General features: G+C 31.4%; 4 protein-coding genes across 6 annotated transcripts; 1 reads left to right on the top strand and 3 right to left on the bottom strand.

Annotated features, from left to right (window-relative positions):
- Positions 1 to 624: 624 nt before the first annotated feature.
- On the bottom strand, positions 625 to 4,520 carry Bm307 (Uncharacterized protein; the record flags this gene model as incomplete). 2 transcript variants are annotated; one of them, XM_043074303.1, is made up of 10 exons in its annotated part: positions 625 to 675; positions 935 to 985; positions 1,636 to 1,989; positions 2,244 to 2,332; positions 2,637 to 2,718; positions 2,859 to 2,960; positions 3,300 to 3,361; positions 3,551 to 3,677; positions 4,083 to 4,180; positions 4,493 to 4,520. In XM_043074303.1, the coding sequence occupies 10 exons, from the start codon at positions 4,518 to 4,520 to the stop codon at positions 625 to 627; spliced, it is 1,044 nt and encodes a 347-aa protein (XP_042930237.1). The 2 variants fall into 2 exon arrangements, with proteins under 2 accessions (XP_042930237.1, XP_001897749.1); XM_001897714.2 differs by lacking the exon at positions 935 to 985.
- A 3,330-nt stretch (positions 4,521 to 7,850) lies between these two features.
- Positions 7,851 to 12,100, bottom strand: Bma-nas-14 (putative zinc metalloproteinase, putative; the record flags this gene model as incomplete). 2 transcript variants are annotated; one of them, XM_001897715.2, is made up of 10 exons in its annotated part: positions 7,851 to 8,026; positions 8,187 to 8,306; positions 8,769 to 9,114; positions 9,511 to 9,644; positions 9,873 to 10,051; positions 10,282 to 10,401; positions 10,720 to 10,811; positions 10,887 to 11,038; positions 11,692 to 11,748; positions 12,037 to 12,100. In XM_001897715.2, 10 exons carry the CDS (start codon positions 12,098 to 12,100, stop codon positions 7,851 to 7,853), a joined length of 1,440 nt encoding a protein of 479 aa, XP_001897750.2. The 2 variants fall into 2 exon arrangements, with proteins under 2 accessions (XP_001897750.2, XP_042930236.1); XM_043074302.1 differs by having other exon boundaries at positions 8,895 to 9,114.
- A 1,769-nt stretch (positions 12,101 to 13,869) lies between these two features.
- Bma-lgg-2.2 (putative 15.1 kDa protein ZK593.6 in chromosome IV, putative) lies at positions 13,870 to 16,019 on the bottom strand (the record flags this gene model as incomplete). Its single annotated transcript, XM_043074301.1, has 3 exons — positions 13,870 to 14,035; positions 14,425 to 14,590; positions 15,971 to 16,019. The coding sequence occupies 3 exons, from the start codon at positions 16,017 to 16,019 to the stop codon at positions 13,870 to 13,872; spliced, it is 381 nt and encodes a 126-aa protein (XP_042930235.1).
- Positions 16,020 to 17,617: 1,598 nt separating this feature from the next.
- Bma-fic-1.3 (LD47713p, putative) lies at positions 17,618 to 20,521 on the top strand (the record flags this gene model as incomplete). Its single annotated transcript, XM_043074300.1, has 10 exons — positions 17,618 to 17,698; positions 17,849 to 17,976; positions 18,146 to 18,332; positions 18,544 to 18,707; positions 19,002 to 19,199; positions 19,274 to 19,403; positions 19,517 to 19,591; positions 19,827 to 19,964; positions 20,140 to 20,343; positions 20,417 to 20,521. The coding sequence occupies 10 exons, from the start codon at positions 17,618 to 17,620 to the stop codon at positions 20,519 to 20,521; spliced, it is 1,410 nt and encodes a 469-aa protein (XP_042930234.1).
- Positions 20,522 to 20,731: the final 210 nt, after the last annotated feature.

The raw sequence follows: 20,731 nt of genomic DNA, 5'->3' as shown, positions 1-20,731 counted from the left end.
ACAATCTAATCCCAAATGAACTACGATCGATTATGATCACAATCGGCAGTCGGTCCCAAAAAATCGGTATCTAAAAAATTTGTGAACTGTATGGCTGAACTGTCTCAATGATAGCATGACGCTTCGTAAAATTTACAGATGTAAATCCAGGGGCTGAAAAAAACGAACGCCAATTTATAAAGCAAAATGTTTCAACTAAAAACCGAAAGTGAAGAGATCAACATGGAATATATCACCTGTATATAGAGAAATAAGGAAACAAGTGATTCAAATGACTTCAAATTCAGTACCGTAACTTCTTAAACGAAGAGCTCTAGAGAGAAGGAAATAACGAATGGAAGAAATAAACGTGAGAACACATAGGGTAACAACAGTACATGTGGGAAATGATGAATTCTTACGATATGGTATTGGGAATTTGATTTAATCAATTTTAAACACAAAATTTGAACAAAAATCCAATTATAATACATGGCCGGTACTTTAAACAGCAATAACGATTCAATCATAAGAGAAAGCTTTCAAACAAAAATTAAGAATACTCCAGACAAAAATACAAGGTTAAAATGAAGTTATTAAAATTTTTCTCGTGGAGTATGCATATCCATTTCATATTTGTTCATCTTATTTTCCGAAATTGGAACCATTAATAAAGCCATTTTTGCTCAAACATTGCTGAAAAAAGAAGAGTTTTTCCGAGTAACTCAATACATCAAAGCGAAAGTGAAAGAATTCGTAATTTTAACTGCACATGTTAAGGAAATAAGAATAAGTCATAAATTCAATTTTAACATTTTTGCCTGGTTTCTAATCAATTTACTTAAAAGTTAATAAACTGAGTTTAACAAAAACTGCGTAACAGTTTAATCTAAGTTTAAAACATTCTGATTTCCATAAAGTCAGAGAATAATTAATATAAACATTTAATGCCTACTTTTAATTCATTACGACTTTGAGGAAACATGTGTAAATATTTCAGTTTGACCTGAAGAGTTGATGTGGATACATTTATTAGGATAAAAGCCATTGTATTAAAAGTAATCAGTAAAATATTGTGTGAAGTTTACCTATATCATCCATCTATTTCATTTCATTTCATTACTGTGATCTAACTATTACAAAGTTCATCTCAAACAATCTCCGCTACAACTTTCTGGGCAAATTAAGCTACATAATCACAGTATTGGATGCAGGTTCGCACTAATTTATTACAAAATTATCCAAAATAGGAATAAAAAAGAAAAGAAAAATTAAAAATGAGAACACTGCAGAAAGATCAGACAAACCACATGATTACAGCAAACTGACTATTCTGTCAATAAAAAAAGTGAAACCTGTTAGGTGTTAGTAGATGGGAGCAATATGGTCTGTAATGGAAACAAGGAACTAACAATTAAATTATTTCTCCAGAATTTATTTTCAGAGACCTATGAAGTTTCTGCAGCTTATACAATCTATTATCATTATTAAGAGAAAGCATCGAAATGCTACTCACTTCATTTCAAGTTTGCCACTCATTAAAAGATCGCCTATTTAATTTAAAACAAGTAACGACTAAATTTACAATAAAACTAGAATGATCTATCGTACATCAGTTAATTAGATTCGATATTGAAATGAATTGAAACTACTTACCATGTCATGGAGTATCTGAAATGAATATGGAGCAAACATTTGTAGAAAGTGATGTGTAGGTACGTTCCATGAAGGTATGGGAAATCTGTTTGGGAATGGGGCTGGAAATTGATTATTCTGCATAAAAATATGCCGTACAGGAGGTGGACGGATGAATATCATTGGTTCAAATCTTGGCGATGAGCAATGCGCAGTCTCGTTGGACACAACTCGTCCGTTGCCCCTTATTTTTGGATAGGAATGTTTGACAGGTGCGGTATATGGGACTTTATGTGGCTTTTGTTGTGCAGAGCTTTCTGCCGACAGTATTTTTCTGTCGTTCAGTATATCATCCATCACAAATTTAATTAATTCCTGAAAATATAATTAATGCAGATCATTTGAAAGAAGACTGATCCTCAACTATATTTAACCCTATAATCTCATTGTTAGAGAAGATATTAAACAGTCAAATAATTCTTCAAACAAAACAAACAATAAATAATCTTAATATATACGTAATAAACTATGGCACACATATATAAAATATTATTTTTTAAAAACACTGTGACCGAAAAAAACGACTAAGAACTGTTTAAAGTCAAGTTATATAATATGCAAAAACATACGGCTCGATCAACTGCTACAATATTATGTGCCACCGCTTTCATTGCAAGATTTCTATCATTTGTAACAAATATTACCTTCCCGTTCTTGTCTAAAAACTCATCTCTATATTAATGAGAAAAAAAATGACAAGCAAACACACCGTCCATTTTGCACGAAAATAATTAACGAAAAAATGGTAATGTTTAATAATAATAGTAGTCGAAATTTGATCATCGTAATGAGTTGACTCATAAAAAGTAAGAAACTAAACGAAGCTGATGAAGTTGCTATGAAAAAGTTCTGAGAATAAGATGATAACGAAATCAAATTAAATAAATGCATTAAAGTGGACCTTAATGAAGAAGTGAATTTATATTATAAAGAAAAAATGGAGAAAAATAAAGGTAACAAACATTTAATGGTAGTAACAAATGCGCATTTCAGAATGACATCATCATTGTTTTGACACCCAAATTCTTTTACACCGAAGGAAGCCTCAAAAAAGTGTGTGTAAATGGAAAACCTGATCAAATGAAGTGCTAATATCCGTTCACTTCCAAAACAATGGAAATTACGTTAAGAATGAGAAATGATCAAGTCAACTCATAACTGAAGCTTTTTTATTTGAAAAATACCTCAAACACATTTTCGATATGCAAATAACCACATCCACTTTTTGAATACTCATGTAACATTCTATTTATTTTAATTACTTTCACTCGCAATTTTTCGTAATCCTGTAAAATTATTGAAAAAAAAAGAACTTTTTTTTGAAATATGAAACTGAACAAATGGATGAGTCATTACAATGTAACAGGAACAATTGAGCAAGATGGAATTCATAAAGTACAAATCTTAAAAGTTTTTGGAATGTTGGCCAGTTAATAGTAGTCCAACTCCTATAGTCTGAATTAGAATATACTACCATAGAATGGAAATAAATTGTCCAACACTACAGATCACTTTTCATGTCTTTACAGGAATAATGATAGTAAATACAGACATGTAGTCTTTGTAATCTTGGATAATTGAACTTTATTTTAACTAGCTTCAGTTCGATAACTTGAGAAACTTACAGTTCTCTTCAGCCCATCCAGCTCTTTCAGAACTGTGTATGGAATGAGTACATGGTACAATTCTGCAATAAAATTGTAAAGTGATAAGCATTTATTTTATTGAATACTTGCAAAGTCATAAATGCGGTCGCATTGTGTCATAAGACATTTAACACAACTGTAATAGACTATAAGTAAGAATTCAGTACAACTTGTTTTTCCTAGAATTAAAAATATCATAACAGAAGCTCAAATAAGGAAATAAAATGTACTCTCGATGCAAAGAGGTAGTAAAGCCGTATCGCGAAGCAGACCACTCGTATCAAACACGACCACCGTTATACTAGAAACATTTTTAATCTCACCAATATCCATGTGGTTTTGTGTACAAGTAGAGTACTAAAAAAATATGATTTTTATTTGAAAAAAAAAAGTTTCTATAGTACGAATTTTCATTAGAAGCTATTTTGCAAGGAAAATTTTTCTCAGTTGTCTAAAAACTTTTATGTCTAAAACCAGAGAAGTTTGATATCTCGGTTTGACGTGCTTTCCGAGAATGGAGATCGATTTACCGTAGACTTACCATAAGTTAATTATGTTGAATATTTGAACAATCTAATATTTGAAAAAACAGGAAATGAAGCGCCTGACAAATAATGTGAAATATTTGAATGCGCTAGATCTAATCAAAGAATGCAATATCCTACAGTATAATCTAGCAATTATAACAGAAAAAAATGTGTATAATAAGAAAACAAATATAAAAGAACAAATCTTGAGCAAAGGAAGTGAAGTTCCATGAACCTCGAAGCGCAGATTTGGACACCAAAAATTTTTCGTTCTGAAGATTCGTACCTCTTCCATAACCAAATCCATATCTATCCATTCGTCATCAGTATTTTCTGCAAATGGAAATATGCATAATATATTTGAAATCCAGTTATCAGCTAGGGCAGTATCAACTTAATAGAGAGTGGTAGATATCATCGTCATTTGCATAAGACAGATAGCAGATAAGATAAAAAAGATTAATCGGAATCAAGGTAGCAACAGAAAGATGAGAAAAAGATAGCTATATGAGATTGTCAGAGCAACAAGTCAGCTTTTTCTCAGTATATAATTTCACTATGAAAAGATCTTTACAAAATTAAGTAAGCAGCACTGTAAATCATTTAAATGCAAAAAAAAAAAAAAAAAAAGAAAAAGAAACAAACCTTTATTTCTACAATTGTTGGCCTGCATAAATCTATTATTCGGTCCTCTCGCTACAGGTATGCTGAAGATAGCGATGTATTTATTTTTTCTGATACCAGTTAAACATGTTATTCTATAATAAGTGGGTTCAGTAAAACTCGAAGAACTTAATAAGAGCATGAACTTTTAGGATATTTCTATTCAGAAGTTGTTTGAAAATGATTGTTTATTGGTTTTACGAAAATTTCAAATAATTCTCACAAACAAATTTCTAAGGCATACATTTTGGTGCACATTTCGCAGACATACCTTTCCATGGAGTCATAAGTCATGAGCAGGTTTAGCTCAAACAAAATAGTCTCATCGTTAATGTAGAAGTCACATCTAATACAAAATGATCAAAATGAATTTGGAGAAAGTTCAGGCAAAGCAAACAGTTGAAGTTCATTTCATATTCTAATCAATATATCTTGGGATAGGATTAGCGATCCGTATTAAATTTCAGAGTTGAAAACTATTTAATGGCGCTTTGTTTTTTAGCCGAAGTCAGCAAATACCAATAAGTCACATTGCTTTCACGTGAAAACAAAAAAAAAAACTCCTAATTCAGAAAAGAAAGCGAAACTGGGGATTTTACACATATATATATTAAGGTAGTTTGTGCATTGTTGAGGCTTTGTAGGATAGATTACTAGATATAATGTGTGAACAAAGCAAAAAATACTGCTGTTAAATAAATGTCACGTTTTAACGAAGAGATCTAGGACAATATATATAACGCATGAACAAACCAAATACTGTTGTTAAACAAACGTCACGTTATAGATATAACGTACGAACATGTCACATTTTATAGATATAACGCATGAACAAACCAAAAAAAAAAGAAATATTTCTGCTAAATAAACGCCACGTTCTAACGAACAAATAATCCTAAACGAATCCTAATCAATCTACCTGAAATAACTGATAATCAATCCATAATAAGAGATTATACAACCTATTGAATGAATGAATAACTGAACAGTTCTTATTCCAACGCACGAAATCATTTCTCACACACTTTCATCCATATTGTACATTAGTTTAATCATTTTATTATATCAATATCCAGTTCACCGAAATAAAACCAACCACTGGGATTCATACAGGAAAAACGGATCCCATACCACTACGAAATTATCCACCCTCCAGCCTATCATTGGTGGCATTCTCTGATTAGCATTTCTAAAATGAACATATTATTTGATATTAACCTAATATTAACAATAATCTGAAATATAGAATATTTTCTATATTAATATTCGTCTATGTTAATTACTGAAATCTGTAAATTATGTAATTAATGACGACAAATTATATAATAAGTAAAGTCTGAAATAAATAAACAAAAAAAATTTTAGTTTATGATAAACACATTTGAGGAATTACAGCCATGAAAAGATATATTTGAAAGTGTAAGTCGTATTAAGAGGTTAATATTGATAGCATTATATTACTGACTATTTTATAAAGAGTAGTGAGAATTTCAAGTGGAAAATTACGGATTATTAGAATTTGAGTTCATTGCTTATGCTTGTTGAAAGAAATGCGTATAAATGAGACACTGACAGCACTGAATCCAAGTTTGTTAGCAGTCCTAAAAGTAACAAATTGTTAAGTTATTATAATACTAATATGTACTCACAGAAAGCGAACATCTCTGTTGACACTTTGTAAATAATTCTATTAACTATCGACTAAACATTACAAAATCTCATTTTGGCGTAATACTACGTAATGTTACCTAATGTTATTTAAACGCTTTAAAACATTAAATACTACTACGTAATGTTTTAATCGGATCTCTCTCTCTCTCTCTTCTTTTTTTCCTCCCTTGTAGCATATTTCAGCTTCGTTCTTATTTCCTTTTTTTTTTTTTTTTTTTTTGTTCTTTTACATTTAACTTAATTTTGCATAAAGTGAATTCGTATTTTCAATACTTAGTAACATTTCGTAGTGTTTCAGTATGAAATCAAGACAGTTTGTATAACATGTTGAAACACGTGACTGTAAGTTTTACTCATTTATTTTTAATTTCTTCAAACTTAATTCTCATTCATGCTAATATATTACATGTTATATCTCATATTAAGTAGTAATAATGAATTCTAAAAAATCATTGGTAAGATAAAGTTATGCAATGGATAGAATAATAAAATGCGATTTGCTCTTACTCATTCTCATTCTTTATCCATTTTTTTTTCTACACTAGTCTCATTAAAATAAATTCGGCTAACCATTTCTCAACAATAAAATATTTTGAGAAAAAGTTTGAAAAATTATTATATATATACTCGTTAAGTTTGCATATATACTAATTACGATTAATTAATACATAAATATACTAGCCAACACTAATTAATATACAATTTACACTTATTCTTCATTCACCGCATCGTTTTTCGCTACTTTTTTTTTAATATTCCTAGGCACCAAAAAAACTGTATATTATTTTCCTCATCATTCTCTTACTTCTCTTTTAAACGCCACACTATTTCACGCTGCTCTCTAATTCTCCCCAGCCCCGTTCATATTTACAAGCGCCCCTAGTTAACACCCCGCATTCGCGCCCATCCACACGCCGACTAACTAATTGCATTAATGAAATGTGAACGTTTTATCAGCTTTTGTCGTATTTTCATTTCCGATTTACTGTTTAATGTCATGCAAATTTATTTAACAGAAATTTTCTCACCACAGAAATAATTGGTGTTACCAGTGTTATTAGTTGTTATAGTGGAAGCAAATAAGTGTTTTAATAATGTATAATATAGTTTTGATATATTGAATGCTAGTAATTAAGAGTTTATTTTGATTAATTAATTTAATACATTAATTTGATTACATATTAAGTCGCTATTTGAATGCTCGCTCTCAAACTATCTTCTATTTTTTTTCTCCTCTCTTTTTTATCCATTTCTTTATAACTTTTTGCTAGGTTAGAGAAAATTATTCAAATAAAATTGCTGTTTTTCACTTTCGATAAGCACTGATTATACTTAAATGATACGGAAAATAGGATAATTTTAATTTTCGAAAGCTTTAAACAAGCTAAAAATCAGGCTTTATTTGTTTGGTTTGATATTGCGTTAACAATGATATAATCGGTAACATAAGAAACTTCCGGAAAGACTTCATGAGTGATATTTTTTATTTCTATTTCTACATCATGTAACAAAAAAACTCGTTTATTTTTAATATTATTAATAAGTTATTGTCATGAATATATTATACAGTAGTAAGTTTCACAAATACATTCAACAGACCCGTTTTAGGAAGTACATAGATTAAAGTAATAGAAATACTGCACGACCTAATCCGGATGTTGGATTTCATTTATTCGTGGACAGCATTTCCCACTTTATTGCCACAGTTATTACATGATCGTTTGCAGAATATCGTCATAAATTTACTTCCTGTATTGCATTCTCCGATGCTTGCCCAATAACTGCAGAATAAATTCTTATCCACACATCGTGATGATTCGATTTTCCAATTTAACTTTTTTTTATCTGAAATACTAATTAATTGATTGTTGGACATCACTTTTTTCTTGTTTTGAAAAGGATTTCACTTAAGAAAGTCAATTTTGACTGAAATGTTTTAGTATTGTTAATTAACATTGCTCTTTATTATCTAATATTTTTTCTTGAATCTAAAATTTAATGCTACTTGTTTTTGGTGGACAGAGTCCGCATGCTTTTTTGCAGTAGTGACCCATATACTTCGGCGAATATTGGCAATGGCCAAGTTGTTGCCACATTTCACAGTGTGCATTCAGATCCTCGCAAACTGCAGTTTAAAAAATCAGTGCTGAAGAACATGAAGGATGCTTCTTGTTATGTTAAGCCAGTTTAGAGAGCAAAAGGAAATGAGGTTAAAAAGATTAATGAGAAGTTGTCTTTAAAAGACAAAATTGCATACATCGAAGAGGACTCGATGGAGTTGACATGAAAAAGTTTGGTTACAAAAATATTTTAATGATTACAATCAATAATTATTTTGTTAATCTTATTATATCTAAACGACCAGGGGAATAATTTTAATAAATCTATCAAGTTCTATATAGTACTCAATAAAAAAAGTACTTTTTTTATAAAATAAAAAATACTTTTTCTATAAAATATTCAATAAGTCTTTTTAAATTAATAAAATATATACTTTTTGTGATACTCAATAAAATACATCAAAAGTATGCTGAATTGAACTGTTGAAAGTTCGAGCTTGTATCAACTTGGGATCTGGTTTAAATACCTGTCACTACCGTTGTTTTTGCTTTTACGGTAGTATTAATAGCTCGAAGTTTTTCAGTGATTACGGGTCTTTTTGTCCGAAATGAGCGAAATGGAAATAGTGTTATTATGTTTCTCGACCAGTTACTTTTGAGAGATAATGTTATGATTGTTTCATTGGTTATTAAAGTAGCAGAAGCTGTTGTTGTTGGTGGCAGTAATGTTGTTAATGTCACTGGAGTTCCTGTTGTTGGTGGTAGTGATGTCGTTACTGTCGCTGGTAGTGGATTGCAGTTATAAAGCTTGTTTATCTTTGCGACATCGATGGGGCTAAGCTCATGTCGCTGTCCAATTTTCGCAGTTTGATTCTAAATTTTTGGCATACAACGCTCGGTGAAGGAATCAGTAAGTTAATTTGATTAGAAATTCGCTTCTGTAATCGTTCTTTTTTTGCATTTCCTTTGGGAAACATTTTGGATATAAAAAGTATGATTGGGTCATTTAGTTTGACTGATTTCGATAATGACAAAACTGTAACATTTGTTTAAGTATTTAAAAGCATTCAAAAGTGTTAATTATTAACTTTCTTATGTAATTTCATCTTTAGGATATTTCAAAATGTTCGGTCTTAGACAATTAACAAATAGTAACACTTTTTCAGCCTACTTCTTAAAATGTATATGTTTTACTTCAAATTTGGCCGACCATTATTATTATCCTCATATTATGATGAGCTTCCTAGCATAGAAAAATGAATTACTTACTTTAGGTAAAATAGTTGATTGGCCATTCTTAGAAAATGCAAGCTTGTGGTAGTGCATTATCGAACCATAATCGTAAGGCAACCCCAACAGATCAACAACTTTTTCTGGATATTTTTCAAAATTTCGTAGCATCCCTAGAATTCAGTAAAGATTTTTAAATTGTTTCCAAAATACAAGCTTGTTCAATTAAGGAAATTATGTTGAGAGAAGACTGTAAATTTTACATCCGATTCTTTTTAAACTAAAAAATAAAATTTAAAATAGGTTTGCCTTGATTATTTCCTCCAGAATATTCAGTTTAACATTATCATGGAGAAAGAAAGAAAAAGGGAGAGAGACCCAAGCTTAAGTTTACTGAGTACCGGGATGAATGTTTTCCACAATAATATCTATATATGCATCGCGATCGGAACGTGAATGCTCGTGAAGGAATCCAATTACGTGCATTAACTCATGGGCAATGATTCCTTTTTTAAAACATTTATCAACTTCTAAGGATACCGTCTGATTGCCACCAGCTCGTCCAACATGTGACGAACAGCTAAATTATTTTCTAGTATTAAGAAGATTAGACTTTCATTCACAACTGATATACTAATACATGCAGAAGGTAATGGTAATTCTCGTTAAGGATGAATCAAATGTCTAATCGAATATTTCTAAAGATATGTTCATATTTCAAGTAAAACCAATAATTTAGATAAGAATAAAGTAAACAAGATCATATATTAATTAATGGTATTTGATGAAAAAATGATGGGGACAACCAACCCATCTTTTTTATTTCTTTGGATAATAATATAATCGATATCATTATCAGTTTTTGGTATAAATTTTATGCAAGTTTTTTCTCTGAATTCATCGAATGCTTGTGCAATAGTTACTCTTTGCCTGCAAATTTATTCCGTTCATCTACTTTCCTTTCAATAATTAAATAAACAGATGGATAAACTAGACAAAGTCATGTATTGGCCAATGGTATTTGATACACAAATGAAGGAATAAAATGAGAGAGAGTTTTCTGGTTATGAAGAAGGTTTAATATATTCTATAAACCTCTGGATAGCTTCGAAATACATCATTTAAAAAAAAAAAAAAAAAAGAGTCGACAATATACAATTTATATTTGCACAGTTTTATATGTAGTTCATAATTTAAAACTGGTAACATTTGTTTTATAAAAAAAAAAAAACAATAAAAAAAACTCACTTTTCAGACATTCCATCTTCCAACAAATATGGTACTTGTCCATTTGGCCATATCCTACCTTTGTATGTGTCCAAATTTAATGCGCTATGATACTACAAAAGTAAGCTTCAAATAGAATTCTATTATCAAAAATTATCAAATCACTCATAGATAAGAAAAAAACATACAGGGAGTTTGAATAGATGATCATATTGATTCAATAATTCATCTTTCAAAATCAACGTTGATATTGCTGTCGGCAGATCGACTCCCAAAATGTCACCCTCAAAAAGTTGCGAATTGATAATGGAACTTAACTGTTCCTCGCTGACATTCTCCACTGAAATTTTTTTCTCTTCTCGAAATTTGATTAAAATTTCATACACAAAACAAGAATAAACTAGTTTCTGATCCGGCATATTGTTGAATTTAACTAACTCACTCATATTTATGGAATTCATAAAAGTAAATAACAAGTGATACAGTGTTGTTGTATTTAGTCTGCTATAGGTAAGTCATGAGTGAATTTTTAATTCAACGAGACAAATTTCTAATTAGAAAAAAAAAAAAAAAAAAAAAAAAAGCTAAATTCATGAAATGCACTACTGCATTTTTGCCAAGAGAAAGACTCAAAAGAGTTATGAAAACTCAAAAAATACTTTACGTTGGATGAGACTAGGAAATTATGATTGTGAGTGAGAAATTTACACAAAGGTTCATCTGTTCTACTAAGTTACACTGGACTGTATCAAAATTACAGCAGATATCAACAGAATTACACAACCGGATTATTTAGTATTAAATGGATGCAAGGTCATATACGTTGCAATTGATTTGATCTTATATGGCAAAAGAAATTAGGCAGTGCGGAAGAATTAGGTAAAGATTGGTAAATAATTCAAAAGAGACAATAAATAATAAACCTTTTTTTTTTCAAGTTTTGAAAAGTAATTTGTTATTTTTTTAGCTGAAATTTATTTAACAGGAACATACCAGGAGTGATCTTGGCGAGAGCAAAATCCTGTGGTTGTAAGTATTTTTGTCCCAAATCTGAAGTTTTACGATCATCAGTGCAAATTTCAGTAAGATAATTATGAATGAAGAAATCAAATTCTACTTCATATCTAATTAAGATCCATTGAGATTAATAACTATCATAAAAGAATTGATTCACGAACATTTTCAAATTCTTATATTTTCCACACATCTCATCTTTATAATGGTCTTAATTCTAGACTCTTCTCTCTGCAAGAGGTTTTTTTTAGTTAATATAATAATATAACTTGATTTATTTCTAATTTTTCTTTTTTTTCATTTTGAATTTCTAAATTCTCATACCATCAAATAATACTTTCTGTCGGTCAGCCTCAACGTAATTCCTCATAAAATCATTCGTGAACATTGGTAATGCAGTGTAGAGGTCAGGTAATTGATAAAATAAAGAAACAGAGAGTAATATGCCCAGCATGATAACTGTTAATCAACAATACTAATGAAACAATTGGTAGCTTCACCACCAATTTATTTTGAATAATAAAACAAGGGATCAGTGATCAAATTAGAAATTTTTGTTGGCAAAAACTTCGAATAATAATGAGGAATAGATGGATTAAAAAAGCTGTAATGATGAATTGAATACGGCTTGCTTGCCGTAAAATTTGTATTTTGGTTGAAAGACAGGGAAAGGAGGAAGGAAAGGTAGGAGTGAGTAGTGCTCGTTTAGCTTCTATCGATGGATAGTCTATTAACGGACTGATCTGCTGCTGTTGCCTTTGGTCACTTTTTGATCAAATAGATAAATAAACATGTACTATCCTCACTAAATATTATGTCAAAACTGGTCACCGATGGCCATTACTGCAGTACTTCTCCATTACTATTGCTACTATTATTACTACGTATTATTATTATTATTATTATTATTATTATTATTATTATTATTATTATTACTATTATTATTATTATTATTATTATTGTCATTATTATTATTGCTATTATTGTTATTATTAATATTATTACTATTACTACTGCTTTTCGAGTGTTTTTTGTCAAACACTGTGTCTATCTAAAAAAATCCCTCTCATCAAATCAATGACTTTTGAGATGGATCATACATGAAAAATCACAGAGCCTAGGAAATTTGAGATGTTTTGAAAGCAATGCATTGACGATAAATAGATCGTAAATACTGCAAAAAAAAAAAGAATCATATAACCCATACAACACTCCTGGAGACACCTATACAGCTAGTAACTTTCGTTTAACAAGACAAAAGGCAGCAATCAATGGTTTCAAATTACTGTTTGCTTTTAATGATATAACGTTGTATTGGCCACTTCCTACTTTTTCATATGGAGGAACAGATGGTTCCGGTGTGTGAAATATTCAGTACAACAGTCTTTTATGTACAATAATGTATGTCCTATTTTAGACAGGTTCAACTGTCGAAAGTAGCTCATACAGTGTCAAAAAACAACTTACGGAAGCGACAAATCGGAAGTATATGGAAGCAACAAATCACTAAATGGAACTTTACGGTTCTTTTACCAATTTATAAGGTGTACAACTGTCGGATCCTACTGCTTAAGAATTTTCGCTCACCACTTGTTCTCTTGCATCCGTTAGCATACCCCAATCACCTCATTTACCTTCAGTGTAAGATATAAAATTCTCTTTTCCAAAGCATACCATAAAAATAAGAGGCATTATAAAAAGAATTTTTCAATGTGAACATTTAATGAGTAATTTTTAAAACAAGTTTCAAGTTCTAATAATAATTCGTTCAAGAAAACTATTCCTCTGGCTTACTGATAATGTCCACAACACATTATAGAATAAGGAAAAGAATTATTTCATACAGTGATTCTTTAATTCATGAATTAACGCAAAACAATACATCACGATGGTAAGGAAGTCAAAAAAAGCCAAATTTCGAATACATAGAAAGGGGGATTATGTTACAAAAGACAATAAAGTTAGGAATAAAAAGTAACATGCATTTATATAATAATGCTGAATGATAATAAAATTTTTATTGAGTGTTTTTTTCTTTTTTGTACAGGACTGTATTTTGTGTACAAACGTATTAAATCTTGTTGAGTATCAGAGCAGAAATAAATGGAAGAAAATTTCAAAAATTTTGCAGAGGTAACGAACACGTAGATATTTAGTTCATTTGATGCTACCAAACGCTGGTTGGCTGGTGTAAACCATGTATAGAAAGCCATCCTGGTCTGCTTCTTGCTGGTAGAGTTGATGCATATTCATACTGTTTGAAACCATCGATTTCTCATTGACCAGGAGGAAGAAAGTTTGATCCGGATGAAGCTGTAGTCGCCTCAAAAGATTTTCAATCTATTTCGAATTAAAAAAAACATTCACAAAACAATTTATAAGCACTATGTTTCATTTCACATTTCAGTAAATTATGATATGCATTCTAGAGTACTGAGAAGTTCATTCTTTCTTTGCTCTTCATAACAAAAAGTAGGCATCAAAAAAATAATAATAATAATAATAATAATAATAATGCAAGAAGAGCCTATATTGACGGAACTCGCAGGGACTGAGAAAAAAAAAAGCAAATGAACATAAAACTTATCGAGTCATACTTTATTAATGCTTGTGATTTATTTCTGCAGATATGAATTTTCAGCGTCGAATCAACAGCAGAAAAAAGAACGAAATTGTACATAATAAAAAGTAATAAATTGTAAAACGACAAACCTTCGCACAATTTGCATCAATCCGGCAACTGTTATATGATCTGGCACAAGAAATTTGCACCGATCCAACAATGGCAAGTACTTCTCCCCTTCAAATCTCTCGATCACAACAGGAATCTTATTCGGTTGCTGTTGTCGTGCTTCTGCTGCATCTTTTGCACGTGCTGCTGAAATTGTAAGAAACAGTTCGACTTTTGCTCAGCGACTACTTTATATCATATTAATTTAGAAATTTCAGATAATTAACCCAAAATTAATAAGCTTACTTTGCTATCCTAACAGTGCATCAAATAAATTTTAAAGGGCAACAGATGCATTCTCGCTAATTTCAAACTTTTTGGAAATTACCAAATTTTACTGTTTTAAGAGAAAAAGTTTTTTGATGCCTTTTTGGTGGATTTTACGTTTAAATGAAGAAAGCAATGAAATAACACCTTAAACGGTCATTCATTTCCAGCAACGATTGCTGATTGGATAACTAATGGAATACAGATATTTTTGTTTTTCAAAATAAAAACAAATATCAAACCGACAATTTGGTATCATTCATTCGCACAATATTCACATGCCAATGGTTCTATTCCCATCAATCAAATATGTAAATTGAAGTCATCTCAACGCCCTATTCTTCATATTTTATCTCGACTATCAATTGTTTTCTATCCATTCTCGGTAATATCCGTTGCAAAAACAGCAAGGAAGTGCTTGTCACGTAATCTCACTATTCTCACTACACTATTAAATATGTTGAAAATTCACTAGAAAAGCGCACAATTTTCACTTTGCAAACGGTAAAAAAAGAAAAACGTTGCAAAAAGAAGATGCACTAAAAAAAAATAGCACAAAACTTCACATTATCAACCAAATACAATATCCTCGTGTTTTCTTCTTCTTCCCTAGTTCCATCCTCTCCTTTTTCCTTTCTCATCCGGTGTATTTCAACGAAACTATTCGATAACGGGCATCACCTAATTCGAATAAAAAGTACTTCCAGAATAGAAGGGAATGTAAACGGAATAGAAGAGAAATGCACAATGTGCGAATGATAAATAACCCAACCTGTTTCGGAGAAAAATAATTTTAGTGCTATTCATATCCATTACTTTGCAATCCATCCTTTCAGTACAGGCGGAAGTGTATGTATTACAAACAAACTGAGAGAATAACTGCAATGCCTTCTCGTTCAAACATTTCATGTATTCTCACATCAAAGCTATCCCATTTATGTTGTTAACCAATGTTTCATAAACAACAGAAATTGTGACAAAAGTCCCAAAATATTATGAGATATCTTACAGCATTTATAACTGTTGATCAGAAGAGATAACACTAACTCTTACATTGGTAGCAGTATGGAGACACGGACTTTTTTGGATATAAATAAACAAAACATTGGGCTTAGAAGAAAGAAACTAATCTTGTGATTAGTGATATTTATCAGTGCTTAATGAACGAAATCATCACAACGTCATCTTTCAAGCAATTCATATCACTCATTAAAAAGAAACAATGTTTCATGTCAGAAAGATATGAAACAAAAGACGTACCAAACGAGTGTCGTTCCTTGAATGTTGGTATATATCCGCTAAATGCCATCTCTTCCAGTACTTCCGCTCTCTCCGCGGTATGCAACCCTTTCCTCCAGTTCTCGTCCTCTCAGATCCGTATCTAATTACCAACGTTTATTCCGTCCTGCAGATCATTTCATTGGTTCTTCCTCTTTACATTGATATATATATATATACAAACACACATATACATCACATATATACATATGAACACAAACAAACATATATACCTATCTCTCTACATATACACCTATACAAAAAAGTCACAATAAAAGACAAATTCTATAAACAATGCAAAACCTTATGGTGACATTCTCGCTGCTTGGAACAGTTATCGCTATGCACGTGCATATATTTGCACGTATGTCATCTATGTATGTGTCTGTACTATCAGTTTGTAGTTAAGTCTACCGAGGACGTATTATTCCCATTTCATTTCACCATCACCGCCATTCCCTCTTCCTATTTCACCTCTCAATAATCTGTCCTCTAAACAAATCGCTGCTTCTGCTCTCATGTAAACGAGTTCTATGGCTGTGCTATGCTGCGCATAATGTGTTGAAGTACACGTTATTCACAAACATTCACGTGCACAAAAACGTCCATACATTCACAAGCAGTCACGTATATGTACACTTAATATTCGCAGATAGTTATGTACGGGTTGCGTACACCGAATGAACACGCACAAGCATTTCAGGCTCCCGTCGCAATGCTCATTTGAGTGATTATGCTAGCCCCGTCTCTCCCTCGAACACTTTGTTACGGATGGGAGCGATAGGGACGGTGGACTCTGTTAGCTAAGCAAACCTCAACCCAATTGAAATGACATGTCGTTTTGCAATACTGTAAGCAGTTTGTGAAAGAGTATTTCACAATTAGAGGAGGTCATAGACAATTATACACAAAAGTTTAAGCCAAAGCCTGCATTGTTTGCAGTTTGCATTTTGTATGTTTCGTTAAGAAATGGCCAAGTAATTCCCTCAGAAAATGTTACCGTAAGACATAAAGTGTGAATCATCAAAATTAATTCTAATTCCTTTAGAAAAAAAAAAAATGGATATTTCGAGGATACTATCAAATGGTTGTTTCTTCGAGTGTTTACAATTTTGCACTATATTCATATCTCTTACAGTAAGGTAAGCCAAGTTACAATGTTTATTTTTTTGTAATTTGGGCAAGTCACTTTGCTTGATAAGTAAAAAAAGAAGCAAAATACGATTAGTTAGTTTTTTAACTAATTTTTAAAAAAGATAAAAAGGACAATGCACTGTGAGTTGTTCACCGTTCTTTCAAAAATTTGGCGCTTAGTTCTCTCTTACATTGTTTAATAAACAAGACTCAGTTAATGTAAAAATTTTAGTGCTAAGAATTTCTATGTAATACACTTCAACTCTTTGATAATTTCTAAAACAATATATGAAAAGGAAGAACTGATTGGTTGGTCGAAATGTATATTTCATTGAATCGTTCATACTTTTTCTTTCTTCTTCTTTTCTTTCCTTTCTCTCTCTTTTTGATCACATTTAGTTTTGTTCCTTTATCTTACTGTTGTTTAATAATGGACAGTGAAGTGAAGAATTATCATTGCACGTGCTCAACCTGTAAACGCTAGTAGTGAGTGAAATGTCGTCTGGTACCAACGTTTTTTCAAAACCTTGGGTGCGAGTTGTGGCTTTGTCTATTGTTGTATCAATTTGTATACAGGTACGTTAAGTGACGCTTTTAACCATTAATTCATGGCGACATAACACTAGAATGTTGATTATAATTTGTGCAAAGAGTCTTAGATATTCGGACATAAGCTAAGACTTTTAATGAGAATTTTATAGAGCAAGATATCGGAGTTATTTTTAGACATTACCGATTCTGGTGCAACGAATTGTGATTTCGCAGTATTTAATTTGTAATTTGCAATTTTCACCCGAGTTTATCAAACAAGCTGATTATTGTTCAGCTCATTTTTCCCGTAAACGTTATGTCGGGTTAGTAGTATTTTTATGTTTGATATTTTCACAGGAAGCTTAATATAGCTATATGTTTTGATATTTTCACAGGAAGCTTAATAATATTTTCACAGGAAGAAATAATTGCAAAGAATTTGAAGTGCTTAATTTTACAGAATCTCGAAACATTATTTGCATTATTTTTCAGCACAACCGAATTAGGTTATTTTGTTGACCCTTTATCTGTGGAGCCGCGGTATTTTGAAGAAGTTGAAAGAGCGGTTGCTGGTACAATCCAAGCAAATGTTATTCAATGGGGTTGGGAAACTGAGAAGGAAGCATTTGCAGCTTTAAAAGCTGCGATTCAATCGAGAACACAAGGAAATATGGAAAAGGTGTAACTCAAAAATTCTGTTATGTATAGCTTGACCTTGTGATAGTTTAAAGATATTTGATGAAAGATAGGAATTGAACTTGAACATAAAACACCACTTTCAAGAGGCAATACTGAATGCGTGCTTTGTTGCTAAGGGTTAAAAAAGTTTAGATTGTCAGTGATTGATATTTCTAGAAAATGTGACTTTGTAAATGTTAATTGCTTTTTAGGCAGAACTCATTATTCAGCATGCGCTTGCGCTGGCTCCTCATCATCCAGATATCCTAACCGAATACGGTTTAGTGGTTGAAATGGGACGGAAAAATGTGGTCGAAGCGGAAGAGTTATATTCACGGGCATTGAGCTACAATCCTCATCATCCTGAAGCGTTAATGTGAGTGTTTTTGTGCATGTTTTAGTCTGAAAGAACAATTCAATCATTGTATTGTAATAAGAAGAGTAATTAACAGTAGGATGGCATTATTATGTTGATTTGATATTTGTTTTCTGTTTGTTTGAATGTTACGGTAAATATTTGACAAAATTTTGGACGATTCATAATGTTTGAAGTTGTCCTAAAAACATAGTAAAAAAAGTAGTACTTTATAAGTGAAGAAAGTTATATAGGAATCATATTTCATATCCTGTTTGTGATTTTCTTGTTACACTGATTGAATGATATCTGTAGAAGACGAGCAAGGACTTTACCCATAGTGGAAGAAATTGATAGAGAAATGTTGAAGAAACTTCACGAGAAGCGTTCGTATTTTTCAAGAATACCAAAGACTAATATGGCTTTGCGAAAAGCAATGAAAGAATCGTATTTTTTGCATATTTATCATACTGTAGCAATCGAAGGCAATACTATGTCGCTTGGTCAGACAAGGTAAGATTTTTGTTAGCAGTTGATGTAAGAAAAATGTTATTTAGAGAATATGTCAGTTTAGTTTGTTAATTCAGGTCCATATTAGAAACAAGGATGGCAGTGGCTGGTAAAAGTATTATGGAGCATAACGAGATTTTGGGGATGGACGCTGCGTTGAAATTCATCAACCAAAGCGTTGCATACGTCTCGTATTTTACTCTTCAGGTATAATAATAGCAATAATATATCGAATAATTTTTCTGTTGTTTTAAAATTATTGCAGCATGTTAAGATAGTGTTATTTGTGTCAGTTTATCATAAAGTTGTTTGTATTATAGGATATCTTGGACATTCATAGTCATGTTCTTGGTTTTGTCGATCCGGAAGTAGCAGGTGTATTTCGCAAAAGTCAGGTTGGTATTATGTGAATAGGAAGTGAATGTTTTGGAAGAGTTTGATACAGATCTAGGATGAAATATTGTTAATTTGTATATATGTGAGCAACATTAAAGGAATGTCGATTAATGCAAAATAGGCGGTGATTGTTTTATCATTCTCGAGCAATATAGGACGGGCAATTTTGGAATAGTTGCGTTTGACGTTCTGTTCTGTTATTCTTTTTTTCATGATGTTCGTTATTCTTTTGAGGTGTTTGTGAGTAGTTTCACACCCGTTCCGGCAAACATGGTACCAGGAGAAATGGAGGAAATGGTGAAATGGTTGAATGAGGAGGACAGTTTATTGCTGGATCCAATAGAACGTGCCGCTATTGCTCATTATAAGCTGGTTTGTCTATTGCACATTTTCCAAAAATCTTGCATTTTCAGAGTGTTTATGATAAAAAAATGTGAACTAAAATCAAGATCACATAAATCTTATATTTTCGTATTACCAGTTGTATATCCTTCCAAAATCACTATATACATTCTTTTAAAGCTGGAAGAATTCTTTTTTTAAACAGGTTTCGATACATCCATTCATTGATGGTAACGGTCGTACTGCACGATTGTTAATGAATCTGATTTTGATGCAGAGCGGTTTTCCGCCAGTTATAATACCAGTTGAGGCCCGTTCTGATTATTATGATACTCTCAATGCCGCGAACCGTGGGAATCTTCGCCCGTTTATTCGCTTTATTGCACGTCAAACAGATGCCACCTTGCAAGTAGGTTTTTTTCTTTTTTATTGGAAAGTGACATTTTAATTAGATTTGTTTAATATGGTAAATCTGCTTTCAGTTGTATATTAATTCTGCAACCACATGTGATTATCGAGAAGAATCTGGTGAGTGTAGTATATCAACAGCTCCTAAAATCTCTGCACAGCAGGAAGAAACATGGTGATCCTTAATTGTTATTTTTCACTAATGTTACTTGCGGGTAATGTAAAAAGCAATGTGAGTTTTTACTTTTTTAATGTTTGCCTTCCGATGCATTTTTGCATCAAATGTTGTTTTATACAAAGTGTTACATCAGTTCATTTTGGCTGTTAGCTAAACAAAATTACCTTATGGACATACATTTGGGTAAATAAAATTTATTGTATATATTGTT

Source organism: Brugia malayi (genome assembly GCF_000002995.4).
Source record: "Brugia malayi strain FR3 genome assembly, contig: Bm_v4_ChrX_scaffold_001, whole genome shotgun sequence".
Taxonomy (NCBI): domain Eukaryota; kingdom Metazoa; phylum Nematoda; class Chromadorea; order Rhabditida; family Onchocercidae; genus Brugia; species Brugia malayi.
This window is presented reverse-complemented; position numbering and strand designations above follow the sequence as displayed.